This window comes from Styela clava, chromosome 3, assembly GCF_964204865.1.
Source record: "Styela clava chromosome 3, kaStyClav1.hap1.2, whole genome shotgun sequence".
NCBI lineage: Eukaryota > Metazoa > Chordata > Ascidiacea > Stolidobranchia > Styelidae > Styela > Styela clava.
The window spans coordinates 9,622,116-9,642,537 of NC_135252.1; the positions used below are offsets into that span (position 1 = coordinate 9,622,116).

The 20,422-nt window shown below is 34.2% G+C and overlaps 1 protein-coding gene across 1 annotated transcript; it reads right to left on the reverse strand.

Annotated features, from left to right (window-relative positions):
* Positions 1-67: 67 nt before the first annotated feature.
* LOC120341880 (uncharacterized) lies at positions 68-19,064 on the reverse strand. The gene is made up of 39 exons (XM_039410439.2): positions 18,879-19,064; positions 18,663-18,793; positions 18,501-18,584; positions 18,322-18,433; positions 17,893-18,069; positions 17,486-17,631; positions 17,277-17,409; positions 17,087-17,199; positions 16,893-16,988; positions 16,689-16,809; positions 16,447-16,605; positions 16,093-16,252; positions 15,886-16,010; positions 14,538-14,638; positions 14,202-14,322; positions 13,781-13,885; positions 13,508-13,651; positions 13,102-13,251; positions 12,700-12,861; positions 11,978-12,090; positions 11,524-11,612; positions 11,283-11,407; positions 11,057-11,209; positions 10,331-10,627; positions 9,740-9,901; positions 9,144-9,253; positions 8,896-8,995; positions 8,663-8,794; positions 8,324-8,500; positions 7,746-8,016; positions 7,048-7,289; positions 6,481-6,587; positions 5,283-5,477; positions 4,329-4,458; positions 3,745-3,894; positions 3,339-3,449; positions 2,781-2,946; positions 1,162-1,301; positions 68-680 (listed from the first exon to the last, which is right to left on the reverse strand). The coding sequence occupies exons 1-39, from the start codon at positions 18,955-18,957 to the stop codon at positions 289-291; spliced, it is 5,781 nt and encodes a 1,926-aa protein (XP_039266373.2). The 5' UTR covers positions 18,958-19,064; the 3' UTR covers positions 68-288.
* Positions 19,065-20,422: the final 1,358 nt, after the last annotated feature.

Below are 20,422 nucleotides of genomic sequence, written 5' to 3' on the forward strand. Positions count from 1 at the left end.
GTAAAGGTTTGCGCATTACATTTACCACATTTAACCATAAAATAAGTTTCCCAAAATTGTAACTTTTCAATGACATTGAGCTGTAATATATGGTCTAGTATTTTTGTCGGTGGTAATTAGTTAATTAACAAAGAACTATTGTTGCGTTGTGATCTGTTATTTGAGATTGGAATCGGAAACAGTATATGCCTTAAAATGTGTAAAAGCTGGAACGGAACACTCGAAAACTAGTATAATCATCTCTAACCATACTAGAGGTTATAACTTATTAGCAATAAATTAACGCTGTCACGAATATTGCCTTGGCTTTGGTGGTAAAACTGGAGGCTGTTCACAATCTGAACTGCCTGCGTAACTTGAACTTGATCCGGCGGATGATCTACTGTTTCCTCTAGGTGGCGGCGGGGGAGGCCTGGAATGCAAATCTTCATGTCTTATTGTTGACGAGTCCTTAGCATACAACGATGCACTCTTTGGGGGTGGCGGAGGGGGTGTAGTTTCTCTGCTGCTTGAGTCGTTTAACAGACTACTTCTTCTTGGCGGCAAAGCAGGAGTATTACCGTTCCCATTATTCTTCAAATAAATGGCGTTGTAACTAGGCGGTTTCGGTGGACGAACTGGTGGTGGTAGTTCGGATTCTTCCTTTTCAATCGTTTTTGTGGACCTTGACGGACGTTCGTCTTTAAAATAAAAAAATTAATTTTATCAGCTGTTATATATTTAATCTATACATATCACCATTTTAGGTTTCTTGAGCATCAGGGTATAATAGCCCAATTTTCACTGGCGTAATATTTTCACAAGGCAAAACGAGTCAGGTCACATAAAGATAGAACTAAGCAATCTTTTCAATTAAAAAAATACTCCAAATCCTAAATTATAATATTTTAGTTATCAGAGGTGGGTTGTTGGAGCAAAGCTGTGGGAACGCTTTAAGAAGTTACCCTTGAATGTGCTCGTGTACTCTTGGCCTGAAGTATTTTTTTTATAATACATTTGATAATGAAGTGAAAATGTTGATGGTTCTAGGAAACCCTTCCGGCGCTGTACATTAAAGAAAATTGTGATAATGAATATACAAACGTTCCATTTTTGACGGCAGCGATCAAACACAGAAATTATATTAGTTTTAAATTGGTTATCTGAACAACTATAACTCACAACTGATTTCTTTAGCCATTCGTGGTTGCTTTAAAATATCTGGCTGCAGGTAAGATCGCTTATTTGCTGACACTTTCTTCTCTTTTTCGTCGTCTGAATCGTCATCGTCTGAATCTTCGTCGTCAGATGAAGCATCCGAGCTGAAGTACGATTGCAAAAATGAAAATTATATTCTTGGAAATTTTTTAAAAATTTCACTAGCACACTGTAGAAACGTACTAAAGCCTGATAACAAAAAACCTGACATTAAATTACAAAACTATGACATCATAATACATCAGGCCTGCACAACTCAAATTATCACGAGGGCCGCAAGCATAAATCTGAAGGCCCGGCGGGCCGCAAACTTTGCCACATACATATTTCACAAGATGAACTACAAATCAAAATAATATTGTGAAACAGTTAAATTTAATGAAACACATTCACTACTGGAGAGCTTGAAAATATGAAGAATCTTATTTATTTGAGTAAAAACGAGGTACCGTATTATTGCATATGAGATGGCAAATATATATTTAGTGGTTCATCTACCTTAAAAACCCACTCTTCATTTTCCATATTTCTTTTTTATTAGAATTAGGTATTGCGTGTTGAAGTATAAACTGAGTGCAGAAAATTTTTTTACTCGGGTTCAGTTTTGTAAAATCGTCCCAAATATATGTATGACAATTCATTTAGTCATATCTCCCATTATTGGATATTTTCATTGTAGGCTAGACAAACAATCTGTTTAGTAGCAATAGATCTTCCTCTGTTGTACTTTTTCGACTGTTAAATTACATTTTTCTACAAAATCTGCTCCAATTTATTTGAAATTTTACAATAAATAGCAATATCTTTTGTGCGAGAATTTCTGCACCATTCATAAACAAAGGAATTGTTTTTTAAGTTCTAAATTTGAATCAAAAAAGAAACTTCAGTTTCATAAACTGCTAGAAAAAAATAACGGGGTTATTAATATGTTGCTAATATGCACTAATGGGTGTGAGATTGTATACCGATATTGTTTTGAGCATGATTCAGTCTGGATACTGAGATATCTAAATCAGGGTTTCGCAAACTGGGGGGCGAGAGGTCGAGCGACGAATTTTAAGGGTTGCGAAGGGCATACCAATTTCACACAAAGTTCGATATTTATTGAAACTAGTGTAAAACAGAAATCTCACGATTTCGAATATGATCGGAGTAGCGGCGCACTTGCATAACAATGCCGTCTTTAATTGTTAGACCCGAGAAGTGGCGTGTTTCCAAATCACCCGCGGGCCGCACAGAAGTATCTAGCGGGCCACATGCGGCCCGCGGGCCGTATGTTGTGCAGGCCTGTAATACATTATTATGGAAACTTTATTTTCATTATATGGCTTACTGGCGTTCTCATAGATACGTCAGTGTTCATACTGAGCAGTAGGCTAATTCGAAGATCAAAACAACGTTTAAAATTTATCGAGGTCTGAAATAATCAATGAAGATGACTTGCTAACAGTAACTATTGGTAGATGATCCCAAAATTGCTCACAAAATACGGAACAGCATGTAACTTGTGGTGGTGATCAGTATTTGAATATCCATTCAATAGAGCTCGGCGTCAACTTATAAGTAATAAATACAGTCCGTACTCAGAATTAGTCTTCTCTTTTTTCTTCTTTTTCTTTTTATTGGTTGTTCGATTATTTCTTCTCTTCCGAATTCGTAAAATTGCAACAGTTATGCAAATGATAACACCGACAAGAACTATGACTCCAACTACTACAGCAATGAGAATGATATTCGACCCTTTGTCAGCTGAACAAAATATAGCTTGATATTATTACAGAGTGATCGCCCCCATACAACGCAAGTACGTGCACAACTGAGAAAAAATGAACTTTTTTTATTACCAGATGCAAATTTACTTACTGCAGCTACAGATTGAACGCAGAATAGTCAAGTTTAAAAAAAATTTTTTGCCAGCAGGAAAATGTGTCTCTAGTCACGTACATAGAATGAGTATTCATATAAATATATAATCCAATCATACGTTACCCCTGAGGCTATTTCCTCTATCATAACGTATATACATTTTAGCGTAGGCTAAGTTTGTGTGAATGACGTTTAAAATAATTATACGGAATGTCCATATTAATCATATAAGTAGAATCATCAGTAATCATCAAATCAGTAATTTGTTATCTTACATATTTCACACTTATCTCCTTTGTAACCCTTCTGACAAACGCATCTTGGTCTTTGGCCAATTCTTTGCTTGCATTCTCCGCCATTCTGACATGGATTATTCTTGCATTGATCTTTTATACGTGAATACAAAAATAAAAAATAGTAAGAAAACAAAACAAGAAATTTCTGAAAGTTTTTGATATTTTCAGCTGTATTATAATGAAAATAGAATAGCAAATGTAATGACAAGAGAAGGTATTAAAATGTGAACCAACGAGTGCTAACAAAGTTCGAATAATGTAATTTTTTACTTGTTTAATGGCTTGATTGACTTAAATATCTTCAAATTTAAAATCCAATTGAAATGAAGGAAAATTTTCTTTGGGATTTCTTTTTTCATTTGAATCATGTTATCTAAGTACTTACCTACGCATTGCCGACCGGGTTTGGAGGGATTTTCATCAACATAATTTCTACTGCATACACAGCTATACGATCCTGCTGGAGTATTTTGACATTTTGCTCTAGTGCTGTGGCAATCAGTGTGTATATCAGGATCAATGCATTCATTGAAATCTAGATTAAAAAATATTTTGGTGTTTGTGATGCAGTTTCCTAATGTTTATTTCTCAATATTTATTTTATTGATAATTTCATTAAAAACTAAAATAAATGTACAAATAATCATTAAAATTGTTCAAATCAAAACAGTTTTGAGAAAATTATTCAGTTTTTCTTGTTTCGTTAAAAGCCTTTGAAGCGCACTATTAAAAAGAATATTCAATTTATTGGGTACAAAGTAACCGTTCCATCTAAATTATCGTTGTTGTTGTGAAAAAAACACAAAAAAGTTTAATTCTTTTATTTTTTCATGTTTTTCGTGAGTCCTGCAGGATCCGATATTTCACCCAAATTTTACTATTTTCTGAATTCACAGAAACATCTCGTGATTTGTGTGATGTTTTACCTTAGACACATTTATACATTAGTAAACAGGAGATTGTATTAACCTGAAAATTTCATTTTTCCGGATGCTGTGTCAAACTGAATAATTCCCGTAGCTGTTTTGACAAGTCCTTTTACTTCAGTTGACATCAGAGATTTCATAAAATAATCTTTGATTACATCCCATTTTCCTTTCTAAAATTGACAAAACATAAATAGGATTGAGTATTTCTTAATTATGCTTGTTTCAATTGGATTTTGGAACCCGACCTACAACACTGAATACCCGAACCTTTTTAAAGCATTTTTGTTGAGGCTCTGAAAAAGGCTCAAAAGTTAATTCAGCTGTAACTTTCAAAATGCTTGTTTGCTTAATTCAAACTCAATCCCAAATCCGATTTGATTTACAACTGTACTTTGTTTTATATTCATTTTTAAAGCAGCGAAATTTAATAAAATGTACCATAATTTCATGGAATCAGGGAAATACAATTTTGAAGTTATTTATAATCTTTATACGAGATAGCAATCAGAGACCGCCGACTTATCGATTTAGCAGCGTGTATCTTCCGCTCTTACTCTATAGCGACACCACGTGTCACATCACTAATTAATTAATAACTCGTTAATTATAAGACATAATTCATCCAAACTCAATAGGCTTCTGATCCGAGATATGATGAATGCACGTGCAAAATTCGCTTTCGTGGGATATCGCGTGTATCTAACAGACAAACACACAAACGGACAAATACCTACCAACATACTTACCGATCATGATCGATAAGTAACTAGACTAGCGGTGAGATGTATTCTGAGGTCAGTCATAATATTGCAAAACGGATATTTAAATTAATCTCTGTCTGAGGTGAAAATCGGTAATGCTCCATTCCAGTGGTATATTACCGAATTTAAGACGAAATTGTGAGGTTTGTCGATCTTTGGCTATATCTAATTTCAAAAGCCTTGTCTAAACAATTCAGAATACATTTACCAGAGACAGAATTAAAGTTTCTTACAGCAGTACGAACGTTGAATAACTCTCTTTTCCCTCGCGAAAATAGTCCAGGGGGTGGCCTGTCAGTACTTGATTTTCTCATCCTAATTAAGAATGAGACTCTTGCCCCAGATCGTTGAACAGTTTGCCTGAGAAACTCCACAACTTCAAGTGATATATAACCCTCTAAACCAGACGATCTCAATACTTGGTCAAGCTGTAATTCAAAAATATAGAGGGGTCTTAAAAGCGAATGAAAATTATACAGAGTATAATAGGAATCCACATAAGATAAAAATATCTAGCATTGATGAGATATATTTCCCTTGAACCGAAATAAATAATGTCATTTGTTGAGAAATTGAGACGATTTTCGTAACAAGCAACGGTTTTTAGGGTGGTATATACGATACTATGCCCATTACTAAACATATAGAACTTGTTTGTAGACAACGAATCGTTGTCACTACACTATGTTATATGTGATAAAATATTTTCAACATAACTATTCATATGATTACAAGTAAATTGAAGAATCGAAAAACAAGGAAGGATACTGGCATTATTGATAAGAATCTTTACATCCTGCATTCTATATATATAAGTGATATAGAAAAAACACAATAAATAATGTGATCAAGATATGTTAAGCATTTGTCACAACAATTACCGATCGTATAGTATAAAATATAGCCTGAAGGGTACTAGTTCGGTAAAATCATCATTTTGTTCTACACAGGTCGACATGCTTGAAATAAAGTTCTTCAAGGTTCACAATCGATAAATGATATTACCTCAGGCAAAAATCCACATTAATCATAACATCTATAAGCTGTCTGATAAGTCGTTTTACCAATTACTCAGATGTGTTTCCAGCATTGCCACTAATGTACATTGTCTGTCCCTCAGTTAATTACATATCTGATATCTATTGAAGAAACGCTCTATGTTCTTATCATACTCAATATCAGCTAAAATTCTAGACTAAAACGATTACATATGGTTGAAGTTGCATAATACTGTTATTGGGAATAGTTGAAATATTTCTAAATTGTGAATTTGTCACAATGCAAAAACGGTACTCCTGAAGTATGCGTAGCAAGATGTCGCCCAACCTGAACCCCAACCTGGTACATAACCTGAGTTCAGGTTGTGCGCCATCCTGGTGCGCATACTTATAACAAAAAGGTCCGCAAAAACTTATAACATTGAATACTTACAGCGTCTTGCACTGGGCCCATCATTTCACCAGAATTTGTATCTTCATAAGTTATTTCTTTCCCATCAACATGAGTCACAATGACTTCGCCTTCGTATTTTTCAAGAGCTATGAATAAAATAAATAATATATATAAGGGATGAAAAAAACGAAATCACTCAAATTATAAACACTACAAAGTTCGGGCAATATAACTCTATATTAGCCCAGGAATAAAAATCATACATTGTTTAGAAATAATTCTCATTTCTATTTTGTCAACTGTATCCATTTCGCTGGCCAAATTGGTGTCTGATAACATCGTTTCCAATTACTCAAATTTAGATACAATGTACGGTCAGAGGTGACGATTATCTGACATGATCTAAAAGCGACTTTCACATCGCTATATTTTATCATCGAGTTCCATCAGATATTCAATACTTAAAACCCCATGACTGATAGTCATCAACCGGAGTTGGTTCAACGATCAGCTTTTTGAAATGCTTATGGTATATACTCATACATCAATCGTAACCAGAGATAATCTGAAATTATAGTAGCACAATAACTATAAATAAAAACTTACTGGCACAATTACTCCCACAAGGTACGGAAACGCGACCAACATTGGAGCTTGGTTTGAAAGATCCAAAAGATCCAGTTGAAGACCCACTGACTGCTGGTCGATTTGGAAACATTGGTCTATTTGGTATTGCAGGTCGGAAAGGCGATGGTTTTGGCACAATTGGTGTCGTTCGTGGGGAAAATGGTCTTGCTATGGTCGGCATGGGTGTAGTATAGGCAGCAACCGGTCGAAATGGCGTAGGCCTTAAAACATGATTAATAATATGTTGTAAATAACAGCGATATAATTTGCACTCATTGGTGTAGGCCGTAGGGTCAGAGTGCGTCTCATCTCACATCAAAATATTTTCAAGGAATATAAGAACAATACCATTCAGGTCTCAGTTTTTGAGAAGAATTCACAACCATAGTAAATAATATAGGACTAAGAAAAGAAATTTTACAGTGGAAATTAATACCATATATACATTGTTCATACAGCTGATGATCCGCGATTAATAAATTTAATTTAAGAAGAAAGAACAAAATCACCATTAACCTATGTTAACTTGTATTTGATGTATTTTAATTGGTTTGCTATAGTGAAGATATGAACCCTTTAAAATCGCAAAAGCAGTAAGTTCTCGAAATCATTTGAAACTGATGACTCAAGGCCTCCTAACTTCAGTTAACTAGCACTGGAATTGAAAATTTGAATACCTTGTGTAATAGGTTAATTTTGTGGTCGGCAACATGGTTGTAGGAATCGGTCGTCTCGTCGCAGGAGGATAAAAATTATTGTTGTTAAAACCGACCCCATTAAAATTATTTCCAGCTCTGGCAGGAGTTGTCGTCCGTCGTCGATTAGGATTAAAGGCTTCAAAGTTATTGTTCTGTGAATCTCTATCGCTGTACACTACACCGGGACCACTGTTGGTATAATCTGTATTTGTTTGATGTGTTGTTGTCGTTGTGGTTGTTGTTGTTGTAGCTGCAATTAAGTAACGTTGTAAGATATATCTGTTGGTGAAAATTGAAAGAAAGGGCTTAAAGAATGAGATGCGATTTTATCAAACTATTATTTAGATATAATGGTTCTACGGAATATTCTAGTCTTTGCTTCGAAGGATCGAGTTTCGTTAAATAAATTTATTGCTGCAATGGTAAAAACTTTCAAAACTATCAAATTCGCGTGATGAGAAAATGCATAATTTTATACGGTGATCTTCATGAATTGGCGACATTTAGAAACTTATACGTATTGTGGCGGTCAACATATATATATAATAGTCACTTACTGGTAGTCGTTGTCGTTGTTCCCATGCCCTCGCATCTTCGCCCACGCAGAAGATAATATCGATCACTAGCATCGGTATAGCCTGGCCCACAACTGCAATGATAAGATCCTTCATCATTCGTACATTTGGCATTTCTGTCACAATCCATAAAGTCTGGAGATCCGCATTCGTCAAAATCTGAACAAGACAGACATTTAGAGAGTGGAACTTTGTGGAACTGTGCGATTGCAAATGGTTGGATATGATGAATATACCTTTGGAATAACTTTTTAGTTTCTACCTGGTTTAATTAAGTTAATTTTGCTGTTACAATGTGATTTTTACAGCAGTGCAACATACCATTGATTCCTATCAACTTCATTTCTTTTGGATTCGGAATTTTCGATTCTGTATCTTCATATGCTGATTTTAAGAGGGGAACACCGCCCGCACTTCTAGGCGTGAGATACATTAACAAGGCCGCTGAAGTACCTGGAAATGTTTAAAAATAATTACACCAACAGTTAGATAGCGTTCAGCTAACTGGATTTGAACAAAATGTCTTGAAACTTTAATAATATAAAAAATCCAACCTCGGTCTACATGAGCTTGAAATGTCACATGATCGGCACTTCCAAAGTCAATTTGTTGAAAGTAATTGTGCATATGCCTACTCGTAAACACGTCAGTCACCTAGATATTGAAAAAATGTCTATATTAGTAACAAAATCAATTTGGTTATACGAATATTCATTTATCAACGAAATGGCGTTAGAAAATTACTGCGCAAAAAGCGTTGTTAATTGAGCGATAGCCAACTAAGCAACAAAATGAGACTTACAAAATCGATGACATATCCCTGCATTTCCTCGTACTGCATACTACCTGGATTTGATAAGTCGTCCGGTAATACCGATGGTAATTGTACAAACATTCTAAATGTCCGAGGAGCTGCAATAGAGTTTTAGGTTTTAGTATTCAGTTTGAAGCAAATCAATTTTCAAATGTAGCAACGAAAAAATTCACGAGAACGACTAAATACATTTGGTTAATATTGAGCTGTTCAAATATAGGCAAAAATCGAAACATACTTTTTCCTTTTTCAATTTACTGGTATATTCAAATACTAAAGAATATAATACTTTTTACGTTTTTGCACATCAGGAATTTTTAGAATTTTTTACCCAGGAATATGATACTTTGTATATATGAAATTGTATGCTGGTGAAGACAACAAGTTTTTTAAAATTGAATGTTTCTTCCTTGTACCATTGAATTTAGCCTTTCAACGTGGATAGATGAACGTAATTTAATACACTTTTTCGTTCATTCGATATGTTCCAATTGTTGATTTATAAAGGAAATTGGGTATATACAAAATATGGATCACATCTTAATGGTAATGGTAAGTATCACCTGGCCACCAACAATACATACATGTTCGAAGTTCAATAGGGTATGTAAATTCTGTATGATGCTCTTCATTTGTTCTCCATTTTTCAGCAATTCGCCATCTATATATTAAATTAGGTCGAAGGTCGACAATGGTTAAACTTGGGATTTTAGATGAAATAGTGACTTCCTTCCAAGATGATAACCCTGAAATAAAAAATTTAGTTTGTAAATTAAATTAATATATATGGGGCATCGCTAAAACAACTTGCGGTTAACCCATGGCTAAAATATTGCCATGTTCATGACCTTAGTTTTTATTATAATTTAATTCCAGTCAATTAGCTGTATCATTATATTATTTAATTACGTTTTATCATTTTATCTAAGAAACTAGTGTTTCAGATAGATTTAGTATGAAATATTAGTTCCATAATTTTACGTGTAGATGGAATTATTCAACTTATTTATACTCTGAAGTAGTAGAGTACCTTGATATTTAAAACACGCTGAATTTTTTAAAGATAGAGGTAATTCAAATGAAAGGTAATCATTTGAATTCTCCTAAAAATTTCAAATCTATACGATAAAAAGTTCATATCTATATTTTATAATTGTTACACATTTCCACGTTACCTTTAACTGCATACTGAATCACGTACACCATATCGTTCAAATTAACGTTTTTCCCTCTGTATCTTTTCCAAGAAAGTTTTACTTTTGTTCTTCCAGTAACAACACCTTTCAGTTCAACTCCTGGTTTTGGTTTTGGTGTAGTCGTGGTCGTTGTTGTTGTAGTGGTTGTCGTGGTCGCTGTAGTCGTCGATGCGTCGGAAATAGTAGATTGATGTGATTGTTGCGGTCCATGTGTCTGTTTGGCATGCGTTGATGCCGTCGTTGGTGGTGTTGTTGCTTCAGTAGTAGTTTTTGCATCTTAAAAAATATAAACGCTACTATAAAAGTTAAAGTCAAAATATACCTGAATGTGAAACAATTTGGAATGGTTGACGTCTTATGAGTTATGACTAAAGCTGATGCTCACTGTCCATATTTTTATGTGCGGAAGTGGAAGTTTATAACAATCACTAACGCATCTCGAAATAGATCTATGACAAACCGGTATTATTCAACATTTCTGTATATAGCTACTTACGGGTTAGTATTCATTCCGTCTTTTTTCCATCCTGTTTTTTTTAGTTGAGACTGTTCCTATCTACATTTCTTTTTCTATTTAAAAACTGAGTCAACACGATGAGTCAACACGATTTCATGGGCTGATATTTTTTCGGTGCAATAGTTGATAAAAATATTATCTAGTGTTAAATGCGAAATTTTGATTCTTATTTAAATAAAGTTACGTACGAGGTGATATGCAAAGCCTTCCTGGCAGTAAGTTATTTATTACTCCACGATCTATATATCCATCTCTGCATTTACAGATGTAACCTGGCGAAGTGTTTTCACAACTTCCATCTTTCGAACAGTCTGTCCATGTTGAATTACACTCGTCAAAATCTAAAAAAAAGTACGTGTTGTAGTACAGACAAGATTGAAAAAAGTGAAACATTTATGAAATCTATAAGCTAACCTCTCAACTCAACAGATGTGAAGTCCAATCCAAACGGATTGTCCGTAACCTCGTTGTATTTGAACATATCGGATACCTGATTAGGATCTATGTACGAAGCTGGGTCGAAAAACATGAGAACAATTCTGCAAAGGTTTATAAAATGTTTAGTAAAGTTATATAAACATTAGACACAGACTGTTATGTCATTCGTAGCAATGCATTCAAATCAAACTTAAAAATATTTGATAGCTGAACTTACGCAAATGTTCTTTTCATTATACCGGGAACAAGCTTTATTTCTCCTGAATTTTTATATTGCGCCATTCGCGGCCCCATCACTCTGTCCAACTATTGAGATAAAATAAAATTTGAAGTTTATTATCTTCTATGTCTTTTATTTCTAATCGAATAATAATGCATAATCATTTTAATTCAATAATAATTTTAATTCAATATTTCACTATGCAATGTTTATCACTAAAAGGTAAACATACTGTACAACTACGACAATACAACAGAGAGCATTGTGATACTTCTAAATCCATTTGCGACAATAAATGACATACTTTCAGACGATATAACCCAATATAATCACATTTTCCTTGTTTTCATCATAAGCTGATTTTACTTATAATTTCAATTTACGTGTTGTGATGCTTTGTAAGTAAAGGTTTTTATGTTAATTCGCTGGTATAGTTTGTTTAATAACTTACAAATTGCTGCACGCCTTTAGCCGTAGTTATAGTAACATTACTCTTTGGGTAGACAAAGATTTTTCTGTAGAGAAGAGACGTCAGATTCAAATGAGCTTCGTAAATAAGTGCAGCTGTAACATAACAAAATATATTGATTCATAACAATTAAATAACAATTTTTTTTATATTTTGTATAAAAAACAAAAAAACAACTTGGCTCTCCTCATCATTTACAAGTGGCGTAATACATTTTTTGTTAGTTAATTAATGCTTAAAACGCATAATTTCTTTTACACTATGCCGATCCTAGACTTGATTCAATATTCGTGCAAATTATACGCTGTCATAAAGTGAGATTCGTGTAAATAATATTACAGCATGCAACTAATGAAGTAGATAAAGCGACTAAATACTTTAAATCCGTAATCTGTAAAGTGTGTAATAAGGAGTTCACCAACTAGGAAATATCACGTGACGCCCTTTGTTATTCATAGTTGGTTCATACTACACTTGAAAAAACTTTCTGACACTTCGTTTAATTCATTCATTTTTCAGAGTGACGAATAGTACAATATATATATGGAATAGAATATATATGGAATAGAATTTTATCCCATCCATATTAATATCATTTGAAAGATACAAGTCATTTAGGGATTGTAGGGTCAAGTTCAAGCTCGAACTTGAAGTTAGCAAACCAAATATTGGATTTTGGCCAGTAAATGTGCTAGGTTTTATACCAGTTGTTGCTTCTGTCCATGTTGAGAATCGACCAACCCCTCGTTTGTTTGCAGCTGCAGCCCGAAACACATATTTTGCATTCATTTTCAAATTATTTATTCTTCGCGACATGACAAATCCTTCGGCGGTGAAATTAGCATCATTCATTTCAATCTTCAATTCTGAAAAACAAAGTATGAGAGTTATCTTCATACTTTGAAAGCATCTAATGCGAGGTTCTTCAAAATTAAGAGTTTTAAACAACTAAACACTATTAAACTAAAATAAAAACAGTTCTAGAAAAGTCCCACATGAAACCCTAAGATAAAAAAAGTTCACATTTAAACAAAGTGATTTAAAACTTCTTAGCAAGAATGTGAAAAAGGAATTTGAAATAAAATTTGAAAGAGTTTAAATTTTACCTTTGTCACTGCCTTTTATTCTTCGGTTGTACTGAACTATAAACCAAAACTTATGAAGCTCGTTTCTCAGTTGATGTGGTATTGAAAAACTGATTCGCACTGACTTGGGATCCAACACATCGACTAAAAACGATGCTGGCGCATCGAAAACTAAAATAAAATGTTACACCTGTCAAATACCAAGTTAGTGGTAATTGAATTCCGATATTAATTAAACAGTTGGAACTTCACCTGAACGATGTGGCCATGCTCAGCGTAACATTAATTCTACTGGATAAGACAATAAATGTATTTTAAAAATTCAATTTTAACACTATCGAAGTAGAATAAGATTATACATATTTCCAGGTGAAGTTGAAGAAAATTTGTTTGGAGTATAGTAATATCACATGCTTTGCATACATACTCAGACATTTTCTGCCAGGTAGCCTGCCGTAGTCGTCACTGACATCTACATGACCATGGGGGCAATGACATTCAAAAGATCCAGGTATATTTTTACAAATGTTCCCAGCACAATCTTGAAACTCCGTTCCACACTCGGAAAAGTCTATAAAAATGAATTATTGCAATGATACGAGGTTGTCGACCCTAATTTGCAGTTATGGTCAAGAATTTGTCCACAATATATTTTTCATTAGTTGATAATGTATATAAGTACAGTTAAATATACCTTTACCTGTAACTTTCACCGTAGTTTTGTCAATAGGTCCTCCGGGAATTTGAACTTTTTCTCTGAATTCTTCAGTTATCATTGTTTCCATGAGCTTCACTCCATCAACCACTGTTACAATTTTATACATAATATTGTTATTTCGTCATGCAATAATAATAAAAAGAGCTTTGTTTCACTGGCATTTTTATGCATATATAATTATTTTATATCATTCAACATCCATCGTTCAATTTTAAGTGAAATAATAAAAAAACGACATATATAGGCTACTATCTTGGTACGTCACTGACTTCGATCTTTAATTTGTCTTACATTACGTCCAAGACTGGAATTGCATCAACTCTCAGTGAGTGTAAATGTAACACTCAGCTAAGTTTGCTAGGAAAAATTGTGCATTCTCACTTTTACGATGTATGCTACTTACTGTCTTTTCCCATAAAAATTGCAGCAGTTATACGAATTACATTTTGGCCAGCAATGTCGGATTTTTGAATAACGTAATCTCGGAAGTCTAATCTTCTGTTGTTTCTCAAAGTTGTCACAATCTATGAAAATGGTGTAGTTTGAGATTGGAATAAACAATACACCAAATAAATGCTGATTTATTCCGACCAAATAAAAGTCTTATAGAAAATGCTATGAGATTAGTCTACCGGTACCAAGTTCTTCTCATTCTTCCGTTACGAAAGAAAATATGTGTGAAAATTTGGTGAAATAAACATTTAGTTTATATGTGGAATATGTTTTTAATGGTTCTAACCGATTCCGTTACTTCTTCATGCACGGTGGCTCTCATCTCTTGGTAGTTTATGACCGGATCGGTTGATGTGTAGTCAAATACAACGCTGAAAATATTTGTTTCTGAAATAATAAGAATATAATCAGTCTTATTGCAGACTCTTTGCAAACGTTAGGTCACTTCATGTGATGGTTTGCAACTATTTTTACATTTGCTTGCAAAGATTCTGACTATTTTAGCGGGCAGCTCATTCATACCTGCATAAAATTAAAGACTGAATGGTAAAGCGTAAAATATTGTAGAGAACACAAAATTCGTTGATATTTTCAAAATTTCAGTTATAGTAATAGGATTTGTTATCTATCTTATTTATTATGTATAAGTTTCTCACAGTATAATCTGGCAACCTTGGATCTACAGAAATGACGCAATTAAAAACTAATAATTTTATCGCTGCGTGGCAGCAGAGACTCTCCCGCTTCGACGTGCTCCATGCGCGCGTAAAGTTGCTCTACATCTGTTGTTTCGCACGTTTCACTGCAGAGGATTGAGCGCGTAAGACTTCAAGTTTGTAAACCCAGTATTTGAAATTTATTTTCTGCACTCTCTGCATTCGTCTCGTTATTATTTACCACTGAGTGCAAGGTAATACAGTAGAATAATTAATTAGTCGGTCGAGCATAAGGCCGAGGCGTAATTAGGTCTAGCTTTGTTTTTTCCAAACGCTCTCATGTGCACATTTTTAGGATTGGTGATGTGAAGCGGTTTAAGATTATAGAAGAAGTTCTGTCAACTGCTGCAGTCTGGAAGAAGTTTGGAGAATCGTAAAAACTTGTGAGCCTATTATCTGCTTTTTGTTGTTGTTCATTTCAATCAGGATAAGATCCTATATATATGTGTCCAGCCGAGTGTAGACCGAAATACTATGGTGCATAAATTAGGATTAATCAGTCAGCTTGTGGCAGCTCAAATCGTTGACCTACTACATCTACATCGCACGATTCTCAATCAAATTTGTATTTGCTTCTGAAACACATCATGCTGGTACAAACTTGCAACTTTATCTAAAATTAGGACCATTTCATTGCCAAGGGATGCGTTTGCTTCTCAACATATCATTATTCCTTCTGAGGGGAAAATTTCATTATTACATTGTAAGGTTGTTCAGAATATGTGCGGGTGCTATAGCTTCATATTTTTAACTCATTCAAAGCTGCTAACTAAAACATCCAAAGTTTTTACACTTCTTTCCGTTCTATCAGTATCCTTTTCCCCCCTTGTACCAACTAAAAAAGGTACGGAAATCTGATACATATCATATTCGAGCTCACTAAACTTTTTGCGGAATCATAAAAATGATAAAACTCACCACTCCGTATCTCTATCCAGTTTGACCATTCCCCTGTAGCGGTGTTTGTTACGCCACGGACACGAATTTTGTGAAGTCCAAATGGTGGTAAATCTCGCAGTTCGTGTTCCGTGAAAAACCCACCCCTAAAATAGAGAATAATATATGTGGTATATTTTGAATACAGATTTATGTTTTTGTTGTATTCTGTACAAAAAAATAACTTACGGCATTGCTCTGCCTTTGTTACTGACTGGTTTTCCGTCTACCAAAGTGTTTGCTTCGATTTCGTAAAATTTTATTTCGCCTACTGACGTCTGGGGCTTGCCCCAGGCAAGATACACTGAGGTAGGATTCATGGCTTTTGCGATGACGTCCAGTGGTACAGCTAGATTAAATTGAAATAAATATCATTAACACAAACAACATAGTGTCTGGTTAGATAAGCATGGCCGAACTTCTTAAGGTAACTGTATAACAGTAGTTTACAAATCTGCGAATATATATGGTGATTGGGGGACAACAACTAAAAAGTAGAGAAGGACACTTTCTGTATAGATCAATTCTCTAACTATATCTCACCTGTATTTTGAATGCACTCTACGCCTGGAAGGAGTTTTAAATGAACCCCGTCATCGATGAGACCTTCCTTACATTTACATGTGAATATTCCATATTGTGATGTACACGATGCATTTGCGTGGCAATATCGAAATTTTGGGATGTCACAAAAATTAATATCTAAATTTAACAAAGCATTAAGTGGAGTACGTTTCCATAAAAATTTTTTGTTTTCATAAAAAGTCAACATTTACGAGCTATACCTCTCACCATACTTCCTCTTGCCGGTCGCAAAGGTGGCGTTGTTATTGCATTTTTGATAAAACTGTGGAGAGAATCTGACCTGGCTAATCCATTTTTGTCGAAGTATATGTCAGAAGTTATCTGAAAATATTGGTGTATCTTCTTGTAGATTTAGGTATGATTGAATTCAAAATAGTAGCATTGTATGTACCATGCAACCTTACCTCGAGTAATTGCTTGTCTTTAATTGTTACATTCTTTGTAAAAACTATGTCGAGTCCCAAGAATTTGAATGCTGTTCCACCAAACATTTGTTTTAACTGTAGACAAAATTATATTTACAATAATTTCTAAAGATGATGCATCTCCACTGTATTCGTTCACCGTCATTGTGTTATAATTCGATTTAAATACTTACTGATGTATCTAGAAATTTCCTAAATCCCCCTCTCGGTTCAAATGGGGGCGCGTTCGGATTTTTTGCATGCCAGATATCGGGGAATTTGAGTTTCAGTCGAAATTGCCTTGGTTCTAGAAAAAAAGTAAATAGATAGTAAGTTGGACGATTGTACGAGTTGTTTATAGGATGAAATATTTGAAATACTCACGAAGCCGTATTTTGACCCATGGTGTATATATTCCCCGATACATGGTGTTTAGTGCTACCATTCTGAAGTGATACACACGATATGGCTCCAATTTTTGTACGAATACAGTCCTTGCATTTGGTCCCAATATTGCCTGTTTACATAACAATTTGATTGCCACTGGTGATCGTAAAGCACGAAAATAAAAAAGCTCGTAAAAATTCAATTACCTGTTCCAATGTTTGCGCGCCAAGCATTTGATATTCTACACTATAAGCAGTAATCTCCCCCTTAGTTTTATGTGGTTTGTTCCATGATATCCTGAGAGTTCGTGTGTTCAACATCGCCACTTTGAACTTCTCTGGTTTACTTGGTACTTAGAAAATAATGTTAGTTTAATGTTATTAATATTATTGAATTTAAAATATTGGCAATTTTTGTTTCGCATCGGTTACATTCATACGCTCATACCTCGAAGAAAACGGTTGTTTTTTAGTTCATTCTGAGCAACTCGGGAAAATAACTTGCACAATGGTTTTAATGTTCCATAGTCAACTAACCGCTTCAGTCGTATTCTCAATGTCATAATACTGTATAACTTTTTATTATCAACTATAGAATCTTCTATGTTACTCACCACCCTCTTCAGTGTCGACGAAGCATGATGCATTCATGTTTAACGTTTTGACATTCTCGCCCTTCCTAAGTAGTGCACGAATTTCAACAAAATATTTGTCACCAAACGGTAGTTCTGTCATTGAGTATGATTCCGAAGACGGACGAAGAGCGCGATATTCGAACGAAGATATATAATCTGTGTGTAAGATTGCTTCCGTCAGTTATACGTTCGACATTTTTTGTTTTATATTATTGTATTCTTCAACAGCAATATCCTTCTAATAATGGATATTTGTAATATTTTTCTACCATACTTGTTTGTAGTTTATTTTAGTTATTTCTTATACGGTTTATACTTCAATGGCGATTTTGCTTGACACCCCCATAGATTTTGTATATTGAAATACATCTAGTGTTTTCTAAGATGATTTTAAAAAACTTTTTTTACTGGAGGCAGACTTTATCGCACTCAGGTCGTCTTCAAGTTCTGAATATACTTTCCACAATGTGTTCTGGACATCGCTTCCTCTTATCATCGTTGTTTTATCGGCAATAGCAGTCTAAAGAAAATACATCGGCATTAGCACTAATGTGTGTGTTATAAATATAATAAGTAATCAATCTCACCTTAAATATTCTCGCCGAATTATCTGTTATAGCAGCATATTTGACATTGAACCAACTTACAATATATCCTACAATTGGGTAGGCCTGTGGTAGAATAATTAAAGTATTTACAATAGCAGAATACAGAAATATAAAGCAAAATGAAAAAATGCTGCTATGTACCTGGTTTTGTTTGTTGACAGGCGGTTTTTCCTCAAAATTGAATAAATTAATATTAGGCTTCGCTGCCCATGTAATTCTTAGAGAATTTTCTTTTGCTTCGCAAGACATTGAGGTAATGTTGAACACTAGACCTGAAACAAATGAGTTTAGCTTGTTTTATGTATTATAGCCAAAAATTGCAACATCTTAAATAGTTAATATTATTATTTAGCTTACCTTGCGAAGATAGAAGTTGGGAGCATGAAAACAATAAATAGAATAAGCGAATGGTAACGCCATCAGTTCTACGCCTCATTTCTGTATTTCCTTTACTTTCTACTTCTTGTCAAAATACAGTCATTCTTAAGTTTAGTACAACTGTAAAAGAAACCATAACAATGATCAGTTTCTCGGTCCGACAGCATATAATTACAAAAATCTCAAAATATAATATCTATTCTTTATTTGATATATTTCCTCTGCAAATCATACAACTAGCTTGACCTTCAAACAGCACTGTGTCTTGTCGGAAATAGGATCAGTTGACACGTGCCCTGGGGCTGCTCGTTATTTGTCTTCGCTGTATCGGTTGCTTTGTTTTCTTTGGATTAATTAGCTTGTAATTAAAGTATTTACATTTTATATCTTAGTATGATTAAATACACACTGTTATGGAGAGACTCCGCCCTATAGTCAATTGATGGATTCGCCCTTATTTATATCATGCTTTGCCATTACCTAAGCTATCGAAAATTACGATTTGCATTTCTGTAGTAATAGATAAAACATTTCATTGATTCCTCAACTTGACTGTTGAAATCCAGTTTGGTGTGAACACGACATCAGCTAAGCCAAGAATTATGGCTTAGCCGGAGGCTAAAAATCTGTTTAGTATGATTAGAATAACTTGCTCATCCACTACCGCATGTAAAATTCCTGCTTAATACTGCCGCTTGTCGAGTGGATGGATATTTTAATCACGGACAACATAAAAATCTTGATCGTAGAATGTGCGTACTGGAATATGACTCGTTGGTTTAACTAACGATCCATCTCATTTAGTAACCATAATTTGAGTATCGCAACAATAAGATTTCAAGTTCGATACTGAACTCATAGTGAATTACCTCCCAACAATTGTATATATTTATCAGGCGTAATCGCCAAAAAAATTTCTAATTTATTTTGCTTAAATTTAATGGTGGCTTACAGGAAACGAAACTTTAGTGACTGAGACAAGTATTGATAATAATATTCAATGCATTTGGCGATTTTTATTCATATCTTTGAGTTTAGTTTGCAGTATTCATTAGCTTTTAGTCAAAACTATGCTATTGTGTCCCATTTATACCATTGATATTGAAACTCGAAGGGCTAACATCAGTGGTTCTTGAACTGGGGGAGCAAGAGGCCACAAAATGGAATCGGAAATTTTCATGCAACGGATCCTGAAACGGTCTCCGCGTTCGTTAAAAATGCCAGCTTTTTCGCGGTATGATAATTTCTTTTGTCTCGTAATGTTCAATCTATATTCTATGACAACTAAAAGAATTCAAAATGTCTCTTTATTTCAATTCATTTGTGTTGGCTGCGGCGACACACGGCAAAATAAACTCATTACCGATCTAAAATACCAAGCCAATCCGCGGTTGAATAAAATATTCAATCCATGACCGATATACATATTTAAAATGGTTGCTTTATTTATTTAATTTTGATAAACTAACTTGCGAAGTTTGTAAAATTTCAAAGGGGAGCGCGGCTCAAAAAGTTTAAGAAAC

What these genes read in the sequence shown, in the direction of transcription:
- LOC120341880 (XM_039410439.2), bottom strand. Translation starts at nt 18,957, where the DNA reads ATGAGGCGTAGAACTGATGGCGTTACCATTCGCTTATTCTATTTATTG. An exon ending in CTGTCAACAAACAAAACCAG is followed by an intron (nt 18,585 to 18,662) that starts GTACATAGCAGC and finishes ATTCTACCACAG; the next exon opens with GCCTACCCAATTGTAGGATA. An exon ending in TCAAGCTCATGTAGACCGAG is followed by an intron (nt 8,795 to 8,895) that starts GTTGGATTTTTT and finishes AAACATTTCCAG; the next exon opens with GTACTTCAGCGGCCTTGTTA.